Source organism: Petaurus breviceps, unplaced genomic scaffold (genome assembly GCF_028583685.1).
Source record: "Petaurus breviceps papuanus isolate PSGF00001 unplaced genomic scaffold, PetGlider_PUasm1.0 90574, whole genome shotgun sequence".
NCBI lineage: Eukaryota > Metazoa > Chordata > Mammalia > Diprotodontia > Petauridae > Petaurus > Petaurus breviceps.
In genome coordinates, this window is record NW_027187277.1 from 5,027,822 (window position 1) to 5,047,165 (window position 19,344).

At 40.0% G+C, this 19,344-nt stretch overlaps 1 protein-coding gene across 1 annotated transcript in view; it reads left to right on the plus strand.

The window, feature by feature from the left end:
* MAP3K15 (mitogen-activated protein kinase kinase kinase 15) overlaps positions 1-19,344 on the plus strand; it is a 148,264-nt gene that overhangs the window by 51,184 nt on the left and 77,736 nt on the right. Inside the window, exons 5-6 of the mRNA XM_069063468.1 lie at positions 10,635-10,803; positions 14,458-14,564. Coding sequence (XP_068919569.1) covers positions 10,635-10,803; positions 14,458-14,564 — 276 coding nt within the window. The remainder of the gene's footprint in view (positions 1-10,634; positions 10,804-14,457; positions 14,565-19,344) is intronic.

Here is a 19,344-nt window from a genome sequence, read left to right on the forward strand (position 1 = left end):
TGGGGTCAGGAAGGTTTATTTTTATGAGTTCAAATCTGGTCTCAGACACTTATTAGCTGTGTGGCCCTGGGCAAGTCATTTAACCCTGTTTGACTTAGTTTCCTCATCTGTAAAATGACTGAAGGAAAAGACAAACCACTCCAGAATCTTCATCATGAAAACCCCAAAAGGGGTCACACAGAGTCAGACACAACTGAAAAATGACTGAACAACAAGAAGAAAAAAGTTGCAGAGATGGTGTTCACTTACAGCCATAGAGAGTTCCCTCACCTAAAAGTTCCTGTCCCAATTAAATCAGAGCTCTTGTCTTTGTCCCTTGCTCTTTAAAACCATGAACACCACATTGCTGTTGAATTTTACAATAAAGCACAAGACTCGACTCTTTGTTTGGAGTTGCTTGACATTTTCACCAATGATCAGGGAGATTGGAGGACAATGATTTGGAATTATCACATCAGAATTTAAAGTGACCACAGATAATTGGATTAGCCATCACAAACTGAATCAGCTGGGGTACTGACTTAGGAGTTGGGGAACCTGGGCTCAAATATCCCTATGTGACCTTGGACAAATCATTTAACGTCCTTGTGGTAATGGTTCCTTTTCTGTAAAGTGAGGAATTTGGACAATTTTTGAAATCCCTTCTAGTACCTGATTATTGAATGAAGTTTAGTAAGGTCAAGCAAAAAAAATAACTATAAATTTTAAAAGAAGTATATAAGTAAATTAAATAGTATAGATATAGTGGGGGGAAAAGAACTCATGGTGCTTGGATATGTAAAAAAAGTCTAATGCAAAGTAAATGTGATCAGATACTTCAGGATGATGGAAATTCAATGAATAATTCTCCTTGAGGAAGCTTTACTCACACCCATTTTCTCCTTGTAGTTAAAGTCTGCACAATTGGCTATGTTAAAAAAACAGGGGATGCCCATGTGTGTTTTTATGTGTATGCATAATGGGCTACCTTCTGTTGTTCTGTGCATGAGTCAGCTCCCCTCCCCCAGCCCTACATCTATTTCTAGAAATATCAGAAATAACAACTTTTGGAAAAAAAAACATAGAGAATTTGGATAAGGTTCAGTGGGAAGTCACATGCTGGGCCTATTCCCTCAAGGATATAAACCTTTCTATGTAAGATAGGTTCAGAGAGCATGGTCTTAAATTGTAGATCTGGAGATTTAGGCTAAATTTTTTTTTAAATGCCTTCATTGGGAAGCTAATTGTAGATCTTCTGATGAATGTTTCTTGATGGTACTTCTGTCATTTCTAAGCACAGACTCTCTTCTGTTCCTAACCCACTGCTTCCCTTTTCTTTCTAATTTCGTCTGCCTTCTTTCTTTTGGTTCCTACTCTTGTTTGAACAAACTTACAAATACTTGTTCTCCCTTTCCTGTTTTTTTTTATTCCTTTCATCTCTCATCATTTAACCTTTTCTCAGAGCAATATTTTAAAGACCAGTGTGAAGGGTGACTTGCTGGTATGCTAAGGCAAAGGAGAAAAAGATAAAATACAATATAGAAGATGAGAGGCTATATGCTTTCTGCAGTGAGTGTCCACCCTGGACTCTTCTTACTCAATCCTACTTGTCCAGTCAGTTGCCAAATCAACTTATTTCCATCTCTGTGACATTAGTATGTGTGCTCTTTGTCTCCACTTGCAGCTACCACCCATAGTTAGGCCTTCATCATCTGGACTATTACAATAGCCTCCTAATTGGCTGGTGTCTCATTTCTCACCACTCCAAACCATCCTCCACACAGCTGCCAAATTGATTTTCCTAAAGTATGGGTCATTCCCCCATGTCATGCCTTCTTAATATCTCTAGTAGATCCCTATTATTTTTAGGATTAAATCTTTACTCTCCTGTTTGGCATTTAAAGGTCTTTCCAACTTGGCCTTGTTCTACCTTTCCAGTCCTTTCATGGATTATTTTCTGAAAGGATTCTTAGTGCAGCCATACTGGCTGATTTGCTACTTGTGCCCTTCCTAAATTTTTTCCTAAAATTACCTTGTGTTTGTTTTTATATATATTCTACACCTATGTCAACCAATCATCACACATTTATTAAGAACTTAGAGTATTTGAGCCACTGTGTGTGCTAAGCATTGTGAATGCAAAGAAAAAGAAAAAAGTCACTACCCTCAAAAAGCTTACATTTTAGTGGGAAAAACAAGTACAAGTGAGGTATGTTGGTCAACAAGAATTTATTGAGAGCTCCCTTGGGGTGTGTGGGATTCAGGGAGCACTAGCACCTCTGGTTTAAGGGCTTGCTGAAGTCTCTTCAGGGCTGCTCATTCACCTTTGGTGTTTGCCTTCACCCAACTCTCACCTGCAGCTCCAAGAAGCTATAACATGTGTAGCAACCACACCCTGGTAAGCCCTCTTGGTGGATGGGCTAAACCAGATTGAGGGTAACAGACAGGCCTCAAACCCGTTAATGAGTCAGGGGACTGTCTACCCCAAACGTGTGAACACTTCCCCTGATGGAATGGGCAAATGAAATAATTTGTTCCAGTGACTAGGAGAGTGGCTGAAGCAGGTGCTATGCGGTGCTTAGAGCTTGGGTCAAAGACGTCAAAGTCATCCACTGCATCTCGGGCTATCTCCGTCATCCTGACTTTTGTCCTGCTCCTGGACTTTGATGACCCTGGAAGGGAGAATGAGGCTGGTGACGTTGAGCAACATTTGTCTCACTTAAATCTAATTTACCTATGAGTTAAGACATCACCAGGGATGGAACTGGTCCTTTTTGAAAATGAGGGACAAACGACCACTGGGTGTCAGATACTATGCTAAGTGCTCTCTATGTACAGTATGTGTGTGTATGTATGTATATATACATATATGCATATATTATATATGTATGGCAGCCTTAGAGGAGAAAGCACCAGAAGCTGAGGGGAGGAGAAAACTCCAGAATGGGAGCAGTTGAGCTAAGTTGGTTCTTTTGGAGTTTTTTTTTGCTTTTTGGAGGGGGGAAAGGCAGGGCAATTAGGGTTAAGTGACTTGCCCAAGGTCCCACAGCTAGTAAGTGTTAAGTGTCTGAGGCCGGATTTGAACTCAGGTCCTCCTGACAGCAGGGCCAATGCTCTATTCACTGTGCCACCTAGCTGCTCCTGAGCGAAGTCTTGAAAGAAACCAAGGAATCTAGAAGGTAGAGGGGGAAAAGAGAACAATTCAGTCATGAAGGTCAGCCACTGAGGCAGTACGTGTATGGCCACAAGGTGGTCAATATGACTCTACCTTAGAATAGGTGGAGGGGAGGAATATGTGAGAAAGGAAATACAATAAAGGGACAACTTGTGATAGGCTTTAAATACCAAGCAGAAGAATTTATATTTGAACCTACAGGTAATATGGATCCACCAGAATTTATTTGGGAAAGGCAATGATATGGTCAGATCTTCTCTTTAGGAAAATCACATTGGCAGCTTAGGAAAAAAATGGATTGATTGGAGTAGGGATAGACTTAAGGCAGGAAGTTCATTTAGAAGTTTATTGCAACCATTTAGGTGGGAGGTGCTCTATGAATCAGGGATGTGTGAGTGGAGAGAGTGGATGTTGTGAAGAAAGAAACAAGATTTTATAACTAGTGGAATACGTGGGGTGAGTGATAGTGAGAACCCAAGGATGACATTGAGGTTTCAGTCTTGAATGGTTTGGGAAGGTGGTGGTACCCTCAACAATAACAGGGAAGTTCAAAAGAGGGGAAGGTTTAGGGGTAAAGATAATACATTCTATTCTGAACATACTGATTTTGAAATAGATACAAGGCACTCTGTTTGAAATACCCAGTTGGCAGTTGGTGATGAAGGACTAGAGTTTAGGAGACAGATGACATTTGGAGACACATAGATCTGGGCATCATATGCATCTCTAATGGTCAGTGAACCCATGGAGGCTTATGAGATCACTAATCTAAAGAGTATAAAGAGAAAAGGGAAGAGAGCCTAAGGCATAGCTATGAGGGAGCATTTAATGGGCATGCCATGGTTAAAGATTCAGTAAAGGAAACTGAGGAATTGTCAGACAGGTAAGAGGAGAACCAAGAGAAAGCAGAGTCATGAAAACTCAGAGAGGAAAGAGTGGTGTCAAATGCTGTGGTGCCTTCTTTGTATCCCTGTAATGGGAATGTAAATTTTAAAGATCTTCCCTGCCCCTAGGCTAAAGTGCACCTGGAGCCTGGGGTGGGAGGCTTGTTTTTCAGTAGCTACTTTTTGATTGGCCAGTGAGTCAATAAGGTTGTTACATTCTCTGAGCCAGGAGAAGGCTATATAAGCCCTGATGTGAGGCTTTGTTTTGGGGGCTCACTCTGAGAAGTGTTCTGTGATTTGATCTGGATTCTGGGAAGCCATTGTCCAGAGGTCCCCCCCTTTGAAAAAACCCAGATGTTGAAACCCAGATGTTGATTGGGTATGGATGTAATGGCTGGACAGTTTGGAAAGCTGTCTACTTGATCTGTTTCTGTCTTGATAATTCTGCCTGTATACTTTGAAGTTCGGGGTGCTGACCTATTTCCCATGAACAAGGTAAACAATATATGTCTGACTGATTAAAGTAAGCTTGTTAACCCATTTTGAGTTGCTTTCCTTTATCAAAGCAGATCCAAGAACCTGTGGTGGCAGCAAACCCTGAGGACTCTTGGGGTGCTTGCTGCTACAATCCCCTATGCTCATCACATTTTCTGGTGCATAGTAAGCACTTAATAAATGTTTATTGACTGAGAAAAAGTCAGGAAAAATAAAGACTGAGGAAAGACCAGATATTTGACAAATGAGATCATTATTCATAATTTTGAAGTGATCCATTTGATTTGAATGGTGAGCTTGATGTCAGATTGCAGAGAGCTTAAAAGCTTGTGAGAAGACAGGAGTTGGAGGGATGGAGTGTATAGTGCCTTTTCAACAAGTTTAGCTGAGAGGAGGAAGAGAGATATGGGACAATAGATAACAGGTAGTCTAGGGTCTGGTGAAGTATTTTATGGATGGGAAAGACAGCAGGAAAAGAATCAGTAAATAGGAAGAGACTGAAAATTAGGAGAGGAGTGAGGATGCTAGAGATGATGGGAAGAAAGGGGGTCTGGGGTACATGTCTAGGTGCTGGCTTTGAGAAGAAGAAAGTCCAATATGCCTCTACCAACTAGAGATTGGAGTGAAAGAGGAGATATAGTGGGGCATGATGTCCCAGGGATGTGAGATAAGGGGAGAAGAGGGAGCTCTTGGTGAATGGTCCCAATTTTTTCTGTGAAGTATGAGGAGAGATCCTTAGATGAGAGGGTAAGCAGAAAGAGCTAACATGGGAGGCTTGAGGAGAAAAGTGATTTAGAATAGACATGGTGAATGGAATTCACCATGGATTGATTGGTTGTATGAATTGTGAATTCACAATGGATTGATTGTGGATGAGTAGTAGGATTTCCTTGCTGTAGTGAAGGCCTGGTTGAAATCAGCAAACTTTTGTAGTAGATCCAGTAAGTTTAGTTTCATGATTTTCTTTAGTTCCATTCTACAGCTTGTGAGTAGAAACAAAGTAGGTAGATAATAGGATTAATCTTGGGTTGGGGTTTTTCACCACGTGGTTAGTGATAGGATAAGGGAACAAGATTCAGGAGCAGAAGAAAATGTGCAGCTGAACTGGTTCATCAAGTTTGAAATTGGGAGGGCAGTGTAGCCAGTGTATGGGTGATGTCCTAGCAAAATTCTGAGGTCTGAGAACATGGAGAGACCACAGGTTATAGTGAAGATGAAGTATAGCTGTAGGAAGAGTAAGATGGAAAGCCAAAAGGTTATAATCTGGGAAAATGCATTTTGATGTTCTTAAACACAGAAGAGGAACATCTGTGGGTGATTGCAAGATCAGGAGTATGACCCTCCCTGTGTGTAGCTGAGGGGAAGTAGAAGACTAGGTCATGGGAATTACTACATGGAGGAAGTGGAAAGTTAGGGCATTTGAGGAAATACAACTGTGTATGCTAAAGTTCTCTATTATGAGATGAGGTGGAGGGCCTAGACTGTGATCCTGGCACAGCTCATTCTGTCATGGAGAATTTCCTGGGGGTCAGCAGATAATGGCTCCCAGAAGCTGGGCTAGGTGAGAAATCTGTATCGCATGAATCTAAAGCCAGAGAGGTTGCTACAAGATGGCAATAGAGAAAGAATCTGGGAGTAGCAGTGGGCAGCAAGGAGTATTTCCCTATCTTGACCATTGACTGGGGGGAGAAAGATATGAGTGAAAAGAGTGACCAGGGATACAGTGACATCCAGAATGGATCAAATCTTGATGAGTACCAGAAAATGCAAGAAGCAAAAGAAGTAGGTGGGATGAAAGGGAATTTTGTCAGTTATGGAGCAGGTGGAGTCAGTACATCTGTGGGGGGATGTTCCAGGTGGACGGGAAGGAGAGAGTGGACATCTGGGGAGGGAATTTTGTTCATCAGTAGTTGTGATTTCATTTCACTTAGAGAGGAGAGTATGAATGAGTGGGAATATGATCATCACTGGGGAATATAACCATGCCTCCCAGCCGTCATGAATAGAAGGAAGGAACTGCTATATCCCTGGTACCTGTAGGGTCTGCTGGTCCCTGGGCTCTCAGTGAGTCGAGAAGCCTACCTGAGAGGCAGTGGATCTTGCGTCTTCGCAGGTGTTGGGCAAAGAGGCAGGAGGGGATAAGAAGAGCAGTGTCACAGCCTAGAACAGATTTCCCTGGAAGCCTGGTGAGGAGGAAGGAGGCGGTTTGGGGCTTTGGACAGCCTTGTGGCTCCCTATTGCCTTCCCTTGTTAGAATGTAAGCTCCTCAAGGTAAAGAGCTATTTAGATTTTGTCTTTATATCCTCAGCCCTTATGTCTGGCACATAGCTGATGCTTGATAAATATTTGTTAATTAGTTGGTTGTTTGATTCTTATCTGGAAGAAAATAAAAGGATGGCACCATTGGGGAAGCTGATGAACTATATAGAAGATGATCCTTGATCATCCCAGTTGAACTTCACACTGAGGAGTCTACAATATAGAAATTAGTTTTTTTAAAAAAATAGTTCTAATTTAATCTTGCGACATTGGGAAGGCTTGTTGGTTCAGTATTACTGCTATTTATGAGAAAAGAAGTATTCAAGAGTGCTGTTCATTATTCTTGATTCTTTAGTCTATAGGCTGATGGAGACAGGTTGAGTTGCATATACATATCATATTTTCCTGAAGAAAAATGAACTGTTTTGAAATTATTTTCAAGGCTGTAAAGTATTACTCATAATTTCCTTAATTTGTTTCTCAGTATCTGTTGCTTGTGACATGTCACCTGGCATTTATTAAGTACCTACTATGTTCCAGATATGTGTATGACCCACGATTTGATAATGAACAGGTTGTCTCCTTTATATTGCTATATTTCTAGCTTACTTTAATATGGTGTTTTAAGGTTTGTTCAGCAATCCTGGATGGTTACTTGCAAGCATTCATATCCCTCTTCTCTGGTTGAGAAAACTGAAGTTATGAAAGGTTGTTTCTTTCCTGCTGTCACACAGTATTTTTCTGAGGTAGAATTTGAACCCACATCTTCTGAATCAAATCTTGCAACTACATCTTGCAAACATGCTAACTCCCTCCAAATTATGAAAGAGTTTTTCCTAGTGTAATTGGTTCAATTGACTAAATTAAATTCATATCAAAACAGAACTCTTTCCTTGCCTTGCTATAGAAACTGGGTCTTTGGGGTGGAGCCAAGATGGCAGCGTAAAAGCAGGAACTTGCTTGAGCTTGTGCCCCAACCACCTCTAATACCTGTAAAAAAAATACTCTGAACAAATTTTAAAGCTACAGAACCCACAAAATAACAGAGTGAGATACACCTCCTGCTGAAGTCAGTCTGGCAAGCTGAAAGGAAGGGTCTATCACACTGGACTGGGAGTGGAGTATAGTCCCACATGGGCTGTGCCAGCACAGACCAGCAGCACAGATTGACCAGAGCAGACCTCAGGGGACTGAATCACTGACAACTGTGACAGTTTCCAGACTTCTGAACCCATAAATGCCAAAGAGAAAGTAAAAGGCCCATGGGGAAACTCTGTTGGACCTGGGTGAAAGAAACAACAGGAGGCTGCATCCAGAGCTCCAGCCTCACAGGTGGTGGGGGAACCAAGTGGCTGGTCAGAGGGCAATTGCAGGAATTTCTTTGCTGGCACTGAGTCAGGATCCTCTCGCTTTGTACTGCTTGGATCTGGGTTGCAGTCTTGGGTGGTGGTCCTGGGGTGAGGAGGAGCTCTGGTGTGGCAGAGCTTGTGCTGACTGTGGAGAGGGAATCCTCCTCTACTTCTGAGGCAGCTGCCTAGAAGTAGCTCTGACAACAGCCGTGCAAAACTCCAGAAATTTGGGACACTGCACTTTCCATTCCAGAATCAGAGTTCTACCATGGCAAAGAGCTCAAAAGTCAAGTAATTGAGAAGATGAACAAACAGAGCAAGAGAAATCAGACTATAGAATTGTTCTTTTGTGACAAAGAAGAACAAAACATAGAAGAAGAAGACAACAAAGTCAAAACTCCTGCATCAAAAGGCTCCAAGAAAAATATGAATTAGTCACAGGGCATGGCGGAGCTCAAGAAGGATTTTGAAAATTATGTAAGAGGAGAAGTAAAGGAAAAATTGGGAAGAGAAATGAGAGTGATGCAAGAAAATCATGAAAAATGAGTCAATAGCTTGCTAAAGGAGACCCCCCCCAAAATACTGAAGAAAAATAACACCTTAAAAAATAGACTAACTCAAATGGCAAAAGAGACCCAAAAAACCAATGAGGAGAAGAATGCCTTAAAAAGCAGAATTGGCCAAATGGAAAAGGAAGTATAAAAGCTCATTAAAGAAAATAATTCATTTAGAATTAGAATGGAGCAAATGGAAGCTAATGACTTTATGAGAAATCAAGATATTATAAAATAGGTCCAAAAGAATGAAAAAAATAGAAGGCAATGTAAAATATCTCCCTGAAATCACTGACCTGGAAAATAGATCCAGGAGAGATAATTCAAAAATTATTGGACTACCTGAAAGCCATGATAAAAAAAAAGCCTAGACATTATCTTTCAAGAAATTATCAAGGAAAACTGCCCTGATATTCTAGAACCAGAGGGTAAAATATAAATCGAAAGAATTCACCAATCACCTCTTGAAAAAAGATTCCAAAAAGAAAACTCCTAGGAATATTATAGCCAAATTTCAGAGTTACCAGGTCAAGGAGAAATATTACAAGCAATCAGGAAGAAACAATTTGAGTATTGTGGAAACACAATCAGAATAACACAAAATCTAGCAGCTTCTATATTAAGGGATCAAAGGGCTTGGAATATGATATTCCAGAGGTCAAAGGAGCTAGGATAAAAACCAAGAATCACCTACCAAGCAAAACTGAGTATAATACTTCAGGGAAAATGTGGATATTCAATGAAATAGAGAAGTTTCAAGCATTCTTAATGAAAAGACCAGAACTGAACAGAAAATTTGACTTTCAAATACAGGAATCAAGAGAAACATGAAAAGGCAAACAGGAAACAGAAATCATAAGGGACTTATTAAAGTTGATCTGTTTGCATTCCTAGATGGAAAGATGATATTTGTAACTCATGAGACTTTTTTCAGTATTAGGATAGTTGAAGGGAATCTATCTATCTACTTCTCTCTCTCAATGTATGTTTATGTATGTATATATATATATATATATATATATGTGTGTGTGTGTGTGTATGTGTGTGTGTGTGTGTATACATAGACAGGACACAGAGTGAGTTGAATATGAAGGGATTATATCTAAAAAATAAAGAGGTAAGAGAGGAATATATTGGGAGAAGGAGAAAGAGAGAGATAGAATAGGGTAAATTATCTCACGTAAAAAGACAAGAGAAAGCTGTTAAATTGAAGGGGAAGAGCAGGGAGGTGAAAGGGAATGAGTCAACCTTACTCTCGTTGGATTTGGCTTAAGGAGGGAATAGCATACACACTCAATTGGGTATCTTGCCCTACAGGGAACTAAGGAGGAAGAATATAAGAGAGGGAGAGGATAGAAGGGAGGGTAGATTGGTGGAGAGGGTAATCAGAAGCAAACACTTTTGAAAAGGTATAGGGTCAAAGGAGAAAATAGAATAAATGGGGGTGGGTGGGATAGGATGAATGGAAATATAGTTAGTCTTTTACAATATGACTACTATGGAAATGTTTTGCATAACTACACATGTATAACCTATATTGGATTGCTTATCTTCTCAATGGGGTAGGTGAGGAAGGAAGAAGGGAGAGAATTCGAAACTCAAAGTTTAAAAACAAATGTTAAAAATTTGTTTCTATATGCAACTGGGAAATAAGATATACAGGCAATGGGGTGTAGAAATCCATCTTGCCCTACAAGAAAGTAGGGGGTAAGAGGGAGATGGGGGGATAGAAGGAAGGGAAGACTGGGGAAAGCGTAATCAGTATGCTTACCATCTTGGGGTGGGGGTAGGGGAGATATGGGGAGAAAATTTGTAACTCAAAATCTTGTGGAAATGAATATTAAAAACTAAAATAAATTAAAAATTTTAAAGAAAAAAAAAGAAACTGGGTGTTCATAAAGGTAAATATGACATTGCCTTCCTTTTTTTCCTCCAACAGTGCTTATTACAAGGAAACTTTGTTAAGTGATATTCGAAAAGCCAGAGAAAAATATCAGGGTGATGAACTGGCAAAGGAACTGGCCAGAATTAAACTCCGTATGGATAATACTGAAGTCCTGACATCAGACATTGTCATTAATCTGCTATTATCATACCGTGATATCCAGGTAAAGACTGACCTCTTAGTAATCATTGACCCTTAAATATGGTAAGTTAGTATGCAACATTAAATAACCTATGAAATCCTCTCCTTATTGAACTGATCAATCATATATATTTTTTTTATAGATGAGAGAGTCATTTTATAGATGAGGAAATTTAGGTTCTTAGAGAGTTTGAGAGCCAGGTGTAATCTGTCATAACAGAAAGAGTGCTCTAGGAAAGTATTTGTCATACCAAGGTTAACCTTGGGGGCAGCCTAAGTAAGGTGCAATGATGTGTGTTGCTTTTCTTGGAAGCTGCTTGAGAGAGATGATGCAGTTGGAATTGGTGGGACAAGAAGTCTTTTGTGTGTGTGTGGTCATTTAAACCCCTAGACCTCTCTGTTTTGATCAACATCCTCTATTATGGAAAGGAGAAGTGGAATTGGGGGTTAGTAAGAGGCTATAGATCACCTTAGGATTGCAGATATTTTTCTGGGGTAAGCAGTAAAGAGGCCGCACCTGACAAGCCTTGGAGCAAGGAGGGGAAAAGAACTCTTCAACAGCATGGTTGTTTATTATTGAATGATTCATTTCCCACATATTATAAAAGTCAATATGATGCAGGAAAAGGAGCTAGATTGGTCAAATTAATTTTTAAAAATTCTCAAAATAGGTTCATAGGTTTTACCCTATGGTAAATCACTAAAGAGGTCTACGATAGAGAAAAAGATTTTTAAAAATCTGGATTAGATGATCTTTAAGGTTCCTTCAAGATATTGAATTCTCTAACATTCTCTGACATTGTATAATTTGAGTCTACCAATCTGGGAGTTCAGATGGTTGGTCTATGTGATATATCTATGACCCTGTGGTCATAGATATACATAGAACCTAGGTAAGGTGTACTGCTCATACTTTATGAATGCTTCTGTCCATGGTGCTTAGAAGCTCATTTCCTTAAATGTATTTCTCATTATGGGCCTTTGCTCGTGCTTTTTCCTGTGCCTAGAAGGTTTTTTCTCCTTTTCTTTCTCTATTGAATCATTGCTCATCCTATAAAGTCCAACTCAAATGCTACTTCCCTCATGAAGACCTTCCATGATCACTCAATCATCAAATACCTTTTCTTCCTCAGACTTCACAAAGCATTTTGTTTTCTACCTCTCTAATGCAGTTGTGTATTCTTATTTGCATATGTGCTGAATCTCTTTACTAGATTATAAGCTCCATCAGGATGGTGCTATGTCATAAGTAAATTTTATATCACCCTTAATCACAGTAGACAGCATGAATTAAGGAATGAAAAAATTTTTTAAGCATTTCCCTCCATGCTAAACAGTTGACTAAGTATTGGAAATACATATACAAAGGTAAGACAGGCCCTTCCTTCAAAGAGCTTAGTGTCTAATAGGAGAGACAGCACATAGAGGGGAGTGACAGCCAGGGAAGGGTATTTTGGTTTGGGAAAACACATGGAAAAAACATAGAGAAATTGATTGATAGTAGCAATGGAAGTATGGATTTGATTCAGATGTACATTGTACAAACTACGCTAAAGATGTATAATGAAGTAGGGGAATATAAGCCCAGCTGTAAGAGGGAATAGCAAGAAGATGCCCAAGGCAGAATGGGAAGAATGTCTCGGTCTGACTGGCCATAGTGGACCATATGAATTTGAGTTCATGTACTTACCAGTCAGGAGAGTGTGGGTCCCAGGATGAATAGAGTTGAGATTAATCCTCCCAGGGCCTGGTGGTTAGGCTCTTAGTAACTTCCTTGTTGGTGTGAAATTTTTAACTAAATTGAATGTAAATGAAGAATCTATTCTGTGTAGTGTATTTTCCAGACACTGGAGAATTCCCAATCAAAAAGGAAAATGAGACACAGAAGTACATAGAGATATGCTCAGCCAATTTTAAATAATGGATAACATTTAAAGCTTTTAACTAGTAAAGAAATATCTGAACAGATAAGAAAAATATTGTGCTGTGATCTCTCCCTAAAGCCTTCCTTCATTTTGCTACCAGGGTTTTTGTTTTGTTTTATTTTGGCTTCCCCCTCCCTGTCACCCACACCCAGAGTGACATAATTTTTCCTTTTTTCATAACACTGTTGGTGTAATCCTTTGGTTTATAGTAAAAACCAGTAGTTATTAGACCATATTAGCTTCTCCCTAGGCGTGATGAAATTGAGAGGGGTAAGAGAGAGTGGGAGATAGGGATTTGGTTTTCTACAGTCTAGGGAATCTCTGATATGTAGAGACCTTAGTACACGTTGTCTCTTTGCTTCTTGGTTATTAGGGTTAGACTGAATGAGAGAGGAGCAGGCAGGATTTTTAGCAATGGCCCACCCAATTTACAAAATCACGGTAGCACTTTTACATCACGTAATTATGGAAAGTTGAACTCAAAAATCATTGGCCTAGAGCTAAAAGGAACCACTGAGGCCAGCTAGTCTGTCTCCTTTTCTTTTTTTTTTTAATTTTTTTAAAGCAATTGGGGTTAAGTAACTTGCTCAAGGTTACACAGCCAGCTATTTCTGGGTGTGGTGCTAAGTATTCGAGCCCAGAATTAATCCCCAGGTCATCCCGACACTGGAGACAGCGCCACTATTCGCTGAGCCACCTGGCTGCCCCCTGCCTCCTTTACACATGAGGAAACTGAGACTCAGAGGTTGTAGTTTGCCCAAGGCCACAGGTGGGAGAAGGAAAACAGAACCAGTATTTGAACACAGGTCCTGTGACTCAAAGTTCATTGCCTTTTCCATGATATCCAGTTATCTCCTTAAATTGTCCCATGAAATTGGGGAAAACTGAGTTGTGTTCTCTTCGCTTGAGAAGTGACCATGAGCTTTCCCATGTATTTATGCCCATCTCATCGATGTTTCTGCTAAATAATTCCTCTGCTCTTCTTGTAATCTTCCATTCATCTTTCGTATCCGTGTTCTATATATGGCAGGGAACAAGAGTTCTCATTCCCTTCCTCTTCATTTGATGTTTAATGACTTGTCATTTTGCCTCCTTGCTGGTGCTAGGTGGTGCAGTAGATAGAGCACTGAATCTGGAGTCAGGAAGCCCTGAGTTCTAATCCAGCCTCAGATACTTAAATGACTATGTAACCTCTGTCTGCCTCATTTTCCTCAACTATAGAACGAGAATAATAACAGGACCTAAATCCCAGGGTTGTTGTGAGGATCCAACAAGAAAATGTTTGTAAAGTGCCTGGCACCTAGAAGAGGTTTAATACATGCTTTTTCCTCTTGCTATATTTGCATATCCAATTGGGATTAATTTTCTGGCTCCCTCCTTAGTAATATGCCAAAACAATGCTGCTTTTTAATTTTAATCATGAATTCCAAGAGAGGAATTCACTGAAGTACTTTTGTACCTTAAAAAAATAAATCTGTCTTTGGGGTGGCTAGGTGGTGCAGTGAATAGAGCACCGGCTCTGGAGTCAGGAGGACCTGAGTTCAAATCCAGCCTCACATGCTTAACACAAAACTAGCCGTGTTACGTTGAGCAAGTCACTTAATCCCAATTGCCCTAACTTCCCCTCTCCAAAAAGCAAAAAAAAAAAAATTAAAAAATTAAGAAAAATAAAAATCTATCTTTAAAAACCAATAATTTATAATAAATATCTGTTGTTCTTCTTTTCCTGCCTTATGGCAATTGGGTGCTAGGACTATGATGCTATGGTAAAATTGGTGGAAACATTGGAGATGCTGCCTACGTGTGATTTGGCTGATCAGCATAATATCAAGTTCCACTATGCCTTTGCACTAAACAGGTAAGAATGATCATTTATATGTGAAGTTTATAAAATATAGCCATCTGTGGGCCTGTTCCCCTCAGGTGATAAATTGAGGTAATTACTATCAGAAGTACAAGCTTTAATTGTTGTGTTTCAAGGAATTAAGAAGTGAAATAATTTCTCAAACAAAAAATGCTTTTCCTAGCCCAGAGTGGGGTAGGATAAAATGAATTACAGCCAAAAGAAACATGCTCAACATAACAACCAATTAGCTTGAGTTGTGGGCTGACACCATGTTTTTCCTTTCACTTGGCTTTTGAACCAAGTGAAGCTACAGCTGTGTCCTCAGAGCAAGTGATTATGAGATGGGAGCCCTGCACACTATAAACTCTACTTTTCACCAAGCTGCTGAAGCTATTAGGTGGTGCATTGGATAGAACACTGGGCCTGGAGTGAGTGAGGTCCAAGTTTAAATCCAGCCTCAGACATTTACTAGCAGTGTGACCCTGGACAAATCACTTAATCCCTGTTTGCCTCAGTTTTCTCAACTGTAAAATGGCATAATAGCAGCTACCTCAGAGTTGTCATGAGGATTAAATGAGATAATATTAGTAAAACACTTAACACAGTGTTAACATATAATGGGTATTTAAATATGTGTGTGTGTGTGTGTATATTTCCTTCCTTCCACTAGAGATATGATGATGACTCTTATGTTAGGAGGGCTTCAGTTTAATTCCACAAGCAATTATTAAGTGCTTAACATGTGCCAGACAAGGTTCTAGATAGAGAGATGAAGATAAACATGAAACAATTCCTGTTTCTAAGGAGTTTGCATCCTATGAATAGGGTATAATATGTACACAGAGAAAAAAATATTGTCAGTCAACAACAATTGATTAAGAATTTGTGTGCAAGGCACTGTGTTGAGCTCTGAGTATATAAAGGAAGGCAGAAACTCAGACTTTGTCCTCAAGAAGCTCACTTTTGAATCAGAGAAAGAAAACATATAAATAATTGTACATATGTGTATGTGCATACATGCACACATAATATATGTAAATATAGACATATATGTACATACATATGTATAAATGTATGCAATTTGAGAGGAAAGGCATTAGCGGGGTGGGTGGTAGGTGTGGAGGTGTAACCCACCAGGTGAGACTTCCTACAGGAATTTGAGCTGATTTAAAGGAAGCCCAGAAGGAGAGGTGAGGAGGGAGAGCATGCCAGTGAGAAGAGGCATGAAGATAAGATTTGGAGTGTTGTGTTCAAGGAAAACCAGGAAGGCCAGTGTTCCTTGGTCATAGAGTATATGGAGGAGAGAAAAGTATAGGAAGATCAGAAAGGTAGGAAAGGATCAGGTTGGGAAGGGTTTTGGTAATTTATAGGAGGGAAGTGAGTTCTAAAGTGGGGGAGGGAGGTTGCTGTCCTTCAGTCTTGAAGAGGACAAAAATGACATCACTATGTTAGAGTCTGTCCCGCTGTGGCCGATCAGAACAATACGAGCTCACGATGTTTTACCACAGGTCGGGCACAAACAATCCATGTGAACATTTGGGGTGGATTTTCTAAATTTGCCCATCTTTCTTTTCCTTTGATCTACTTCAATTCTGCTTTGCTTATAGAATACAGCATCTTCTCTGATATGGGCACGCCATGCTGGGTGGTCCTGTGCCATTGTCTCCCATGTCATGCAGGTCAATTCCAAAGGTTCTTAAGAGAGACCTTGAGAATGTCCTTGTATTGCTTTTTCTCACTACCATGTGAGCATTTGCCCTGTGTGAGTTCTCCATAAAACATTCTCTTTGGCAAGCATATGTTTTACATTTGAACAACATGGCCAGTCCATCAGAGTTGTGCCCACTGAAGCAGAGTTTGAATGCTTGGCCATTTCGTTCAAGAAAGGATTTCAGAGTCAGGTGTCTTATTCTGCCAGGTGATCTTCAGAATCTTCCTAAGACAATTCAGATGAAAGCAATTCAGTTCCTGCATGGCGCTGGTAGACTGTCCAGGTTTCATAGACATACAACAATGAGGTCAGCACCATGGCTCTGTAGACCTTCGAGCCTCCCAAACACTGAGCTAGCTCTAGCAATGGGTGTGTCCACCTCATTTTGAATGTGTATGTTCCTGATAAGTAGGAGGGAGGAGGAGATGAGGAAAATCTTCTTAGGTGGCCCAGGTCATAGCCTTATAAGTGGTAACGAATTCAGAGAAGCAGAGTTGAGGAATGAATGCTTTGGACTCTGTAAATCCATGGAAATGGGAGATGGCTTGCTGAGTTGGGCTTGGAATATAATGAGTAAAAGGAAATAATGTGAAATAAGGCAAGTTAAATCTAGATTTTAGAGACCCTTAAATGCCAGGTTCTGGAATCTGCCTTTGTGAAAAAGGTGCAAGGAATTTGCTTTTCTCTCAGTTAAATTAAAAAGACATTTTTCAAAGTACCTATATGTGAAAGGAGTTGTGCAAGGTAAGGCCTGGGAAATAGCAGTTTGTTTATAGAAAAAGAAGAGCCATTTCCTGCCTTGAAGGAGTTTATATTCTCTTAGGACTATATGGTATGTACAGAGATAAGTAAATCAAGGTAATTTGAGGAGGCAGAGAGTGCTAATGGGCAGCTTAGTCATGTGTTGTGGATAGTGTTGGGCTTGAAATTGGGAATACCTGAATTCAAATCTGGTCTGAGACGTTTATTAGCAGTGTGACCCTGGGCAAGTCACTTAACCATGTTTGCCTGAGTTTCCTTATCTATAAAATGAGCGGGAGAAGGAAATGCCAGTATCTTAGCCAAGTCCAGTATCTTAGCCAAGAAAACCCCAAATGAGGTCATGAAGAGTCAGATACAATGGAACAACAACCAATGGCACTACCAGCTGAGATAAGGAAGATTTCACTTAGGGGGTAGCTGCTGGGCCTTAAAGGAAACTAGGGATTCTAAAAGGTATAAGTGTTGAGGCAGTGTGTACCAATCAGTCAGAATAATCTGTTAAACATCTACTATGTGCCAGGCACTTTGTAAGCATTGGGGATCCAAAAAGAGTTAAAAGACAGTTCCTTCCCTCGAGGCACTTACAGTCTAAAGGGGGAGACAATATTAAAAAAAATATATACAAAGCAAGCTACATACAAGATAAATAGGAAATAGTAAACTGAGGGAAGGCAGTAGAATTAAGAGGGCTTTGTGGGGACAACTTGTTGGAAGGAACATAAATGGGAGGTAGAATGATGAGTTTCTGGAATAGCTATTAATTCAATTTGATTGGAATGTAGAGTATGGTAAGATGAAATAATTTGGGGAAGAGGTATAGGAGAAAGATCTATGGAGGAACTTAAAAGGCAGGTTAGGAGCCTGTATTTTATTCTGGAAGCAATAGGGAACCTTTGATGATTTTTGAGCAGGAGAATGATATAGTCTTGATAGAGTTTGGAAGGGGGGCGATTCAGGGACCCCTCATAAACAGCAGTACAGGAGAGGGCTGTGTGGAATGAATTCTCAGACTCAAGCATTCTAGCAGTCAAGTTGGCAAAGATTTATTGTTATGCTTTTCAGCAGGCAAAAGTTCTTAGGGAACCTATAACCCTAGAGGGGTACAGTTAAAGTTTATATAGGAGATTCTATAGTAAAACATGTGCCAAATATGGTAACCAGGTGATTCAGGGCAGGATTAGGGAGTGGTTAAGGAGTGGTCAGTTCTTAAAGGGACTTGAACTTTTAGTATCTATTGTGCAGGCATTTTACCTGGAAATAACCCAAAAGGGGGTACATGGAGGTGTGGTTTAGGCCGCAACATCACTAAGTCAGCTAGCAGTCAGGGCTGACTGAGGAATGCCCAGTCTGCCACCTATCAATGTCTTGTTTGACAAGATAGATGTTGGGAGTATACATATATCTGAAACCTAAGGCATACATAATGAGAAGTCTAGAATGTGTGTAATCAGATAGGGAGTTCGTATGGATAATCAAGTGGAATTTTTTCAGGTACAGCTTGTTACTGTATCAGGGAGAGAGATAAGTATTTGGCTGGGTCCCACTCATGAGTAATTAGCTAGGCATTGTGTTGTTGGGCTGGGGAGAAGCTGGCAAAGATAGTGTTTTGACGCTAGAGAGTAATGTGATTTTGAAATTGGGGTCCAAGCACAGACACCCAAGTACCCCATCAGTCTGACTGGTGTTTTAGGAATATTAATTTGGCATTCTGGTGTGGAGGATGGAAATGGTGTGGGCTTTGAATAACCCAAATTTGTTTTTCCCACATGAGACAGAGGTCCTTGTTTATAGGGATTCTCTAAACAATATTTATGTTTCAGCTAGAGGTCGGATTAAATGGCCTTTGAGTTTCCTTCCCACTCTTCGGATTCTGGGATTTTGTATTCTGTTGTATATGTAAAGAGAAAGACAGGACATTCCAGTTACTTAGCTAGAGATGAATGAGGAATTTTCATGAGTTACTGTTGACCTTTAACTCATGTGAAATAGAGCAAGGTAGAGTCATGAATTAATTAGGAAAGGTGACCAGTAATAAATGATGCTTGACCCATGAATGGCAGCGGGTTTGTATTAGTGGCAGAGACTGGTTCAGTCCTGTATGGTTTTTACTGTTAATGTCCACTCTGCTACTTCTAGCAGAACTTTCAAAGATAGGATTTTCTTGAACTAACTTTGTCTTCCAATTACTTAAAATTTCCACTGAACTCAGCTGTAGTAAAGCCTGTGTTTTATTTGTGATATGAGGGTTCTGTATGAGTAATCTTTATTGACTATTTGTATAGTGAGCACATTATCATCCATAATGAGGTTATTGGTAAG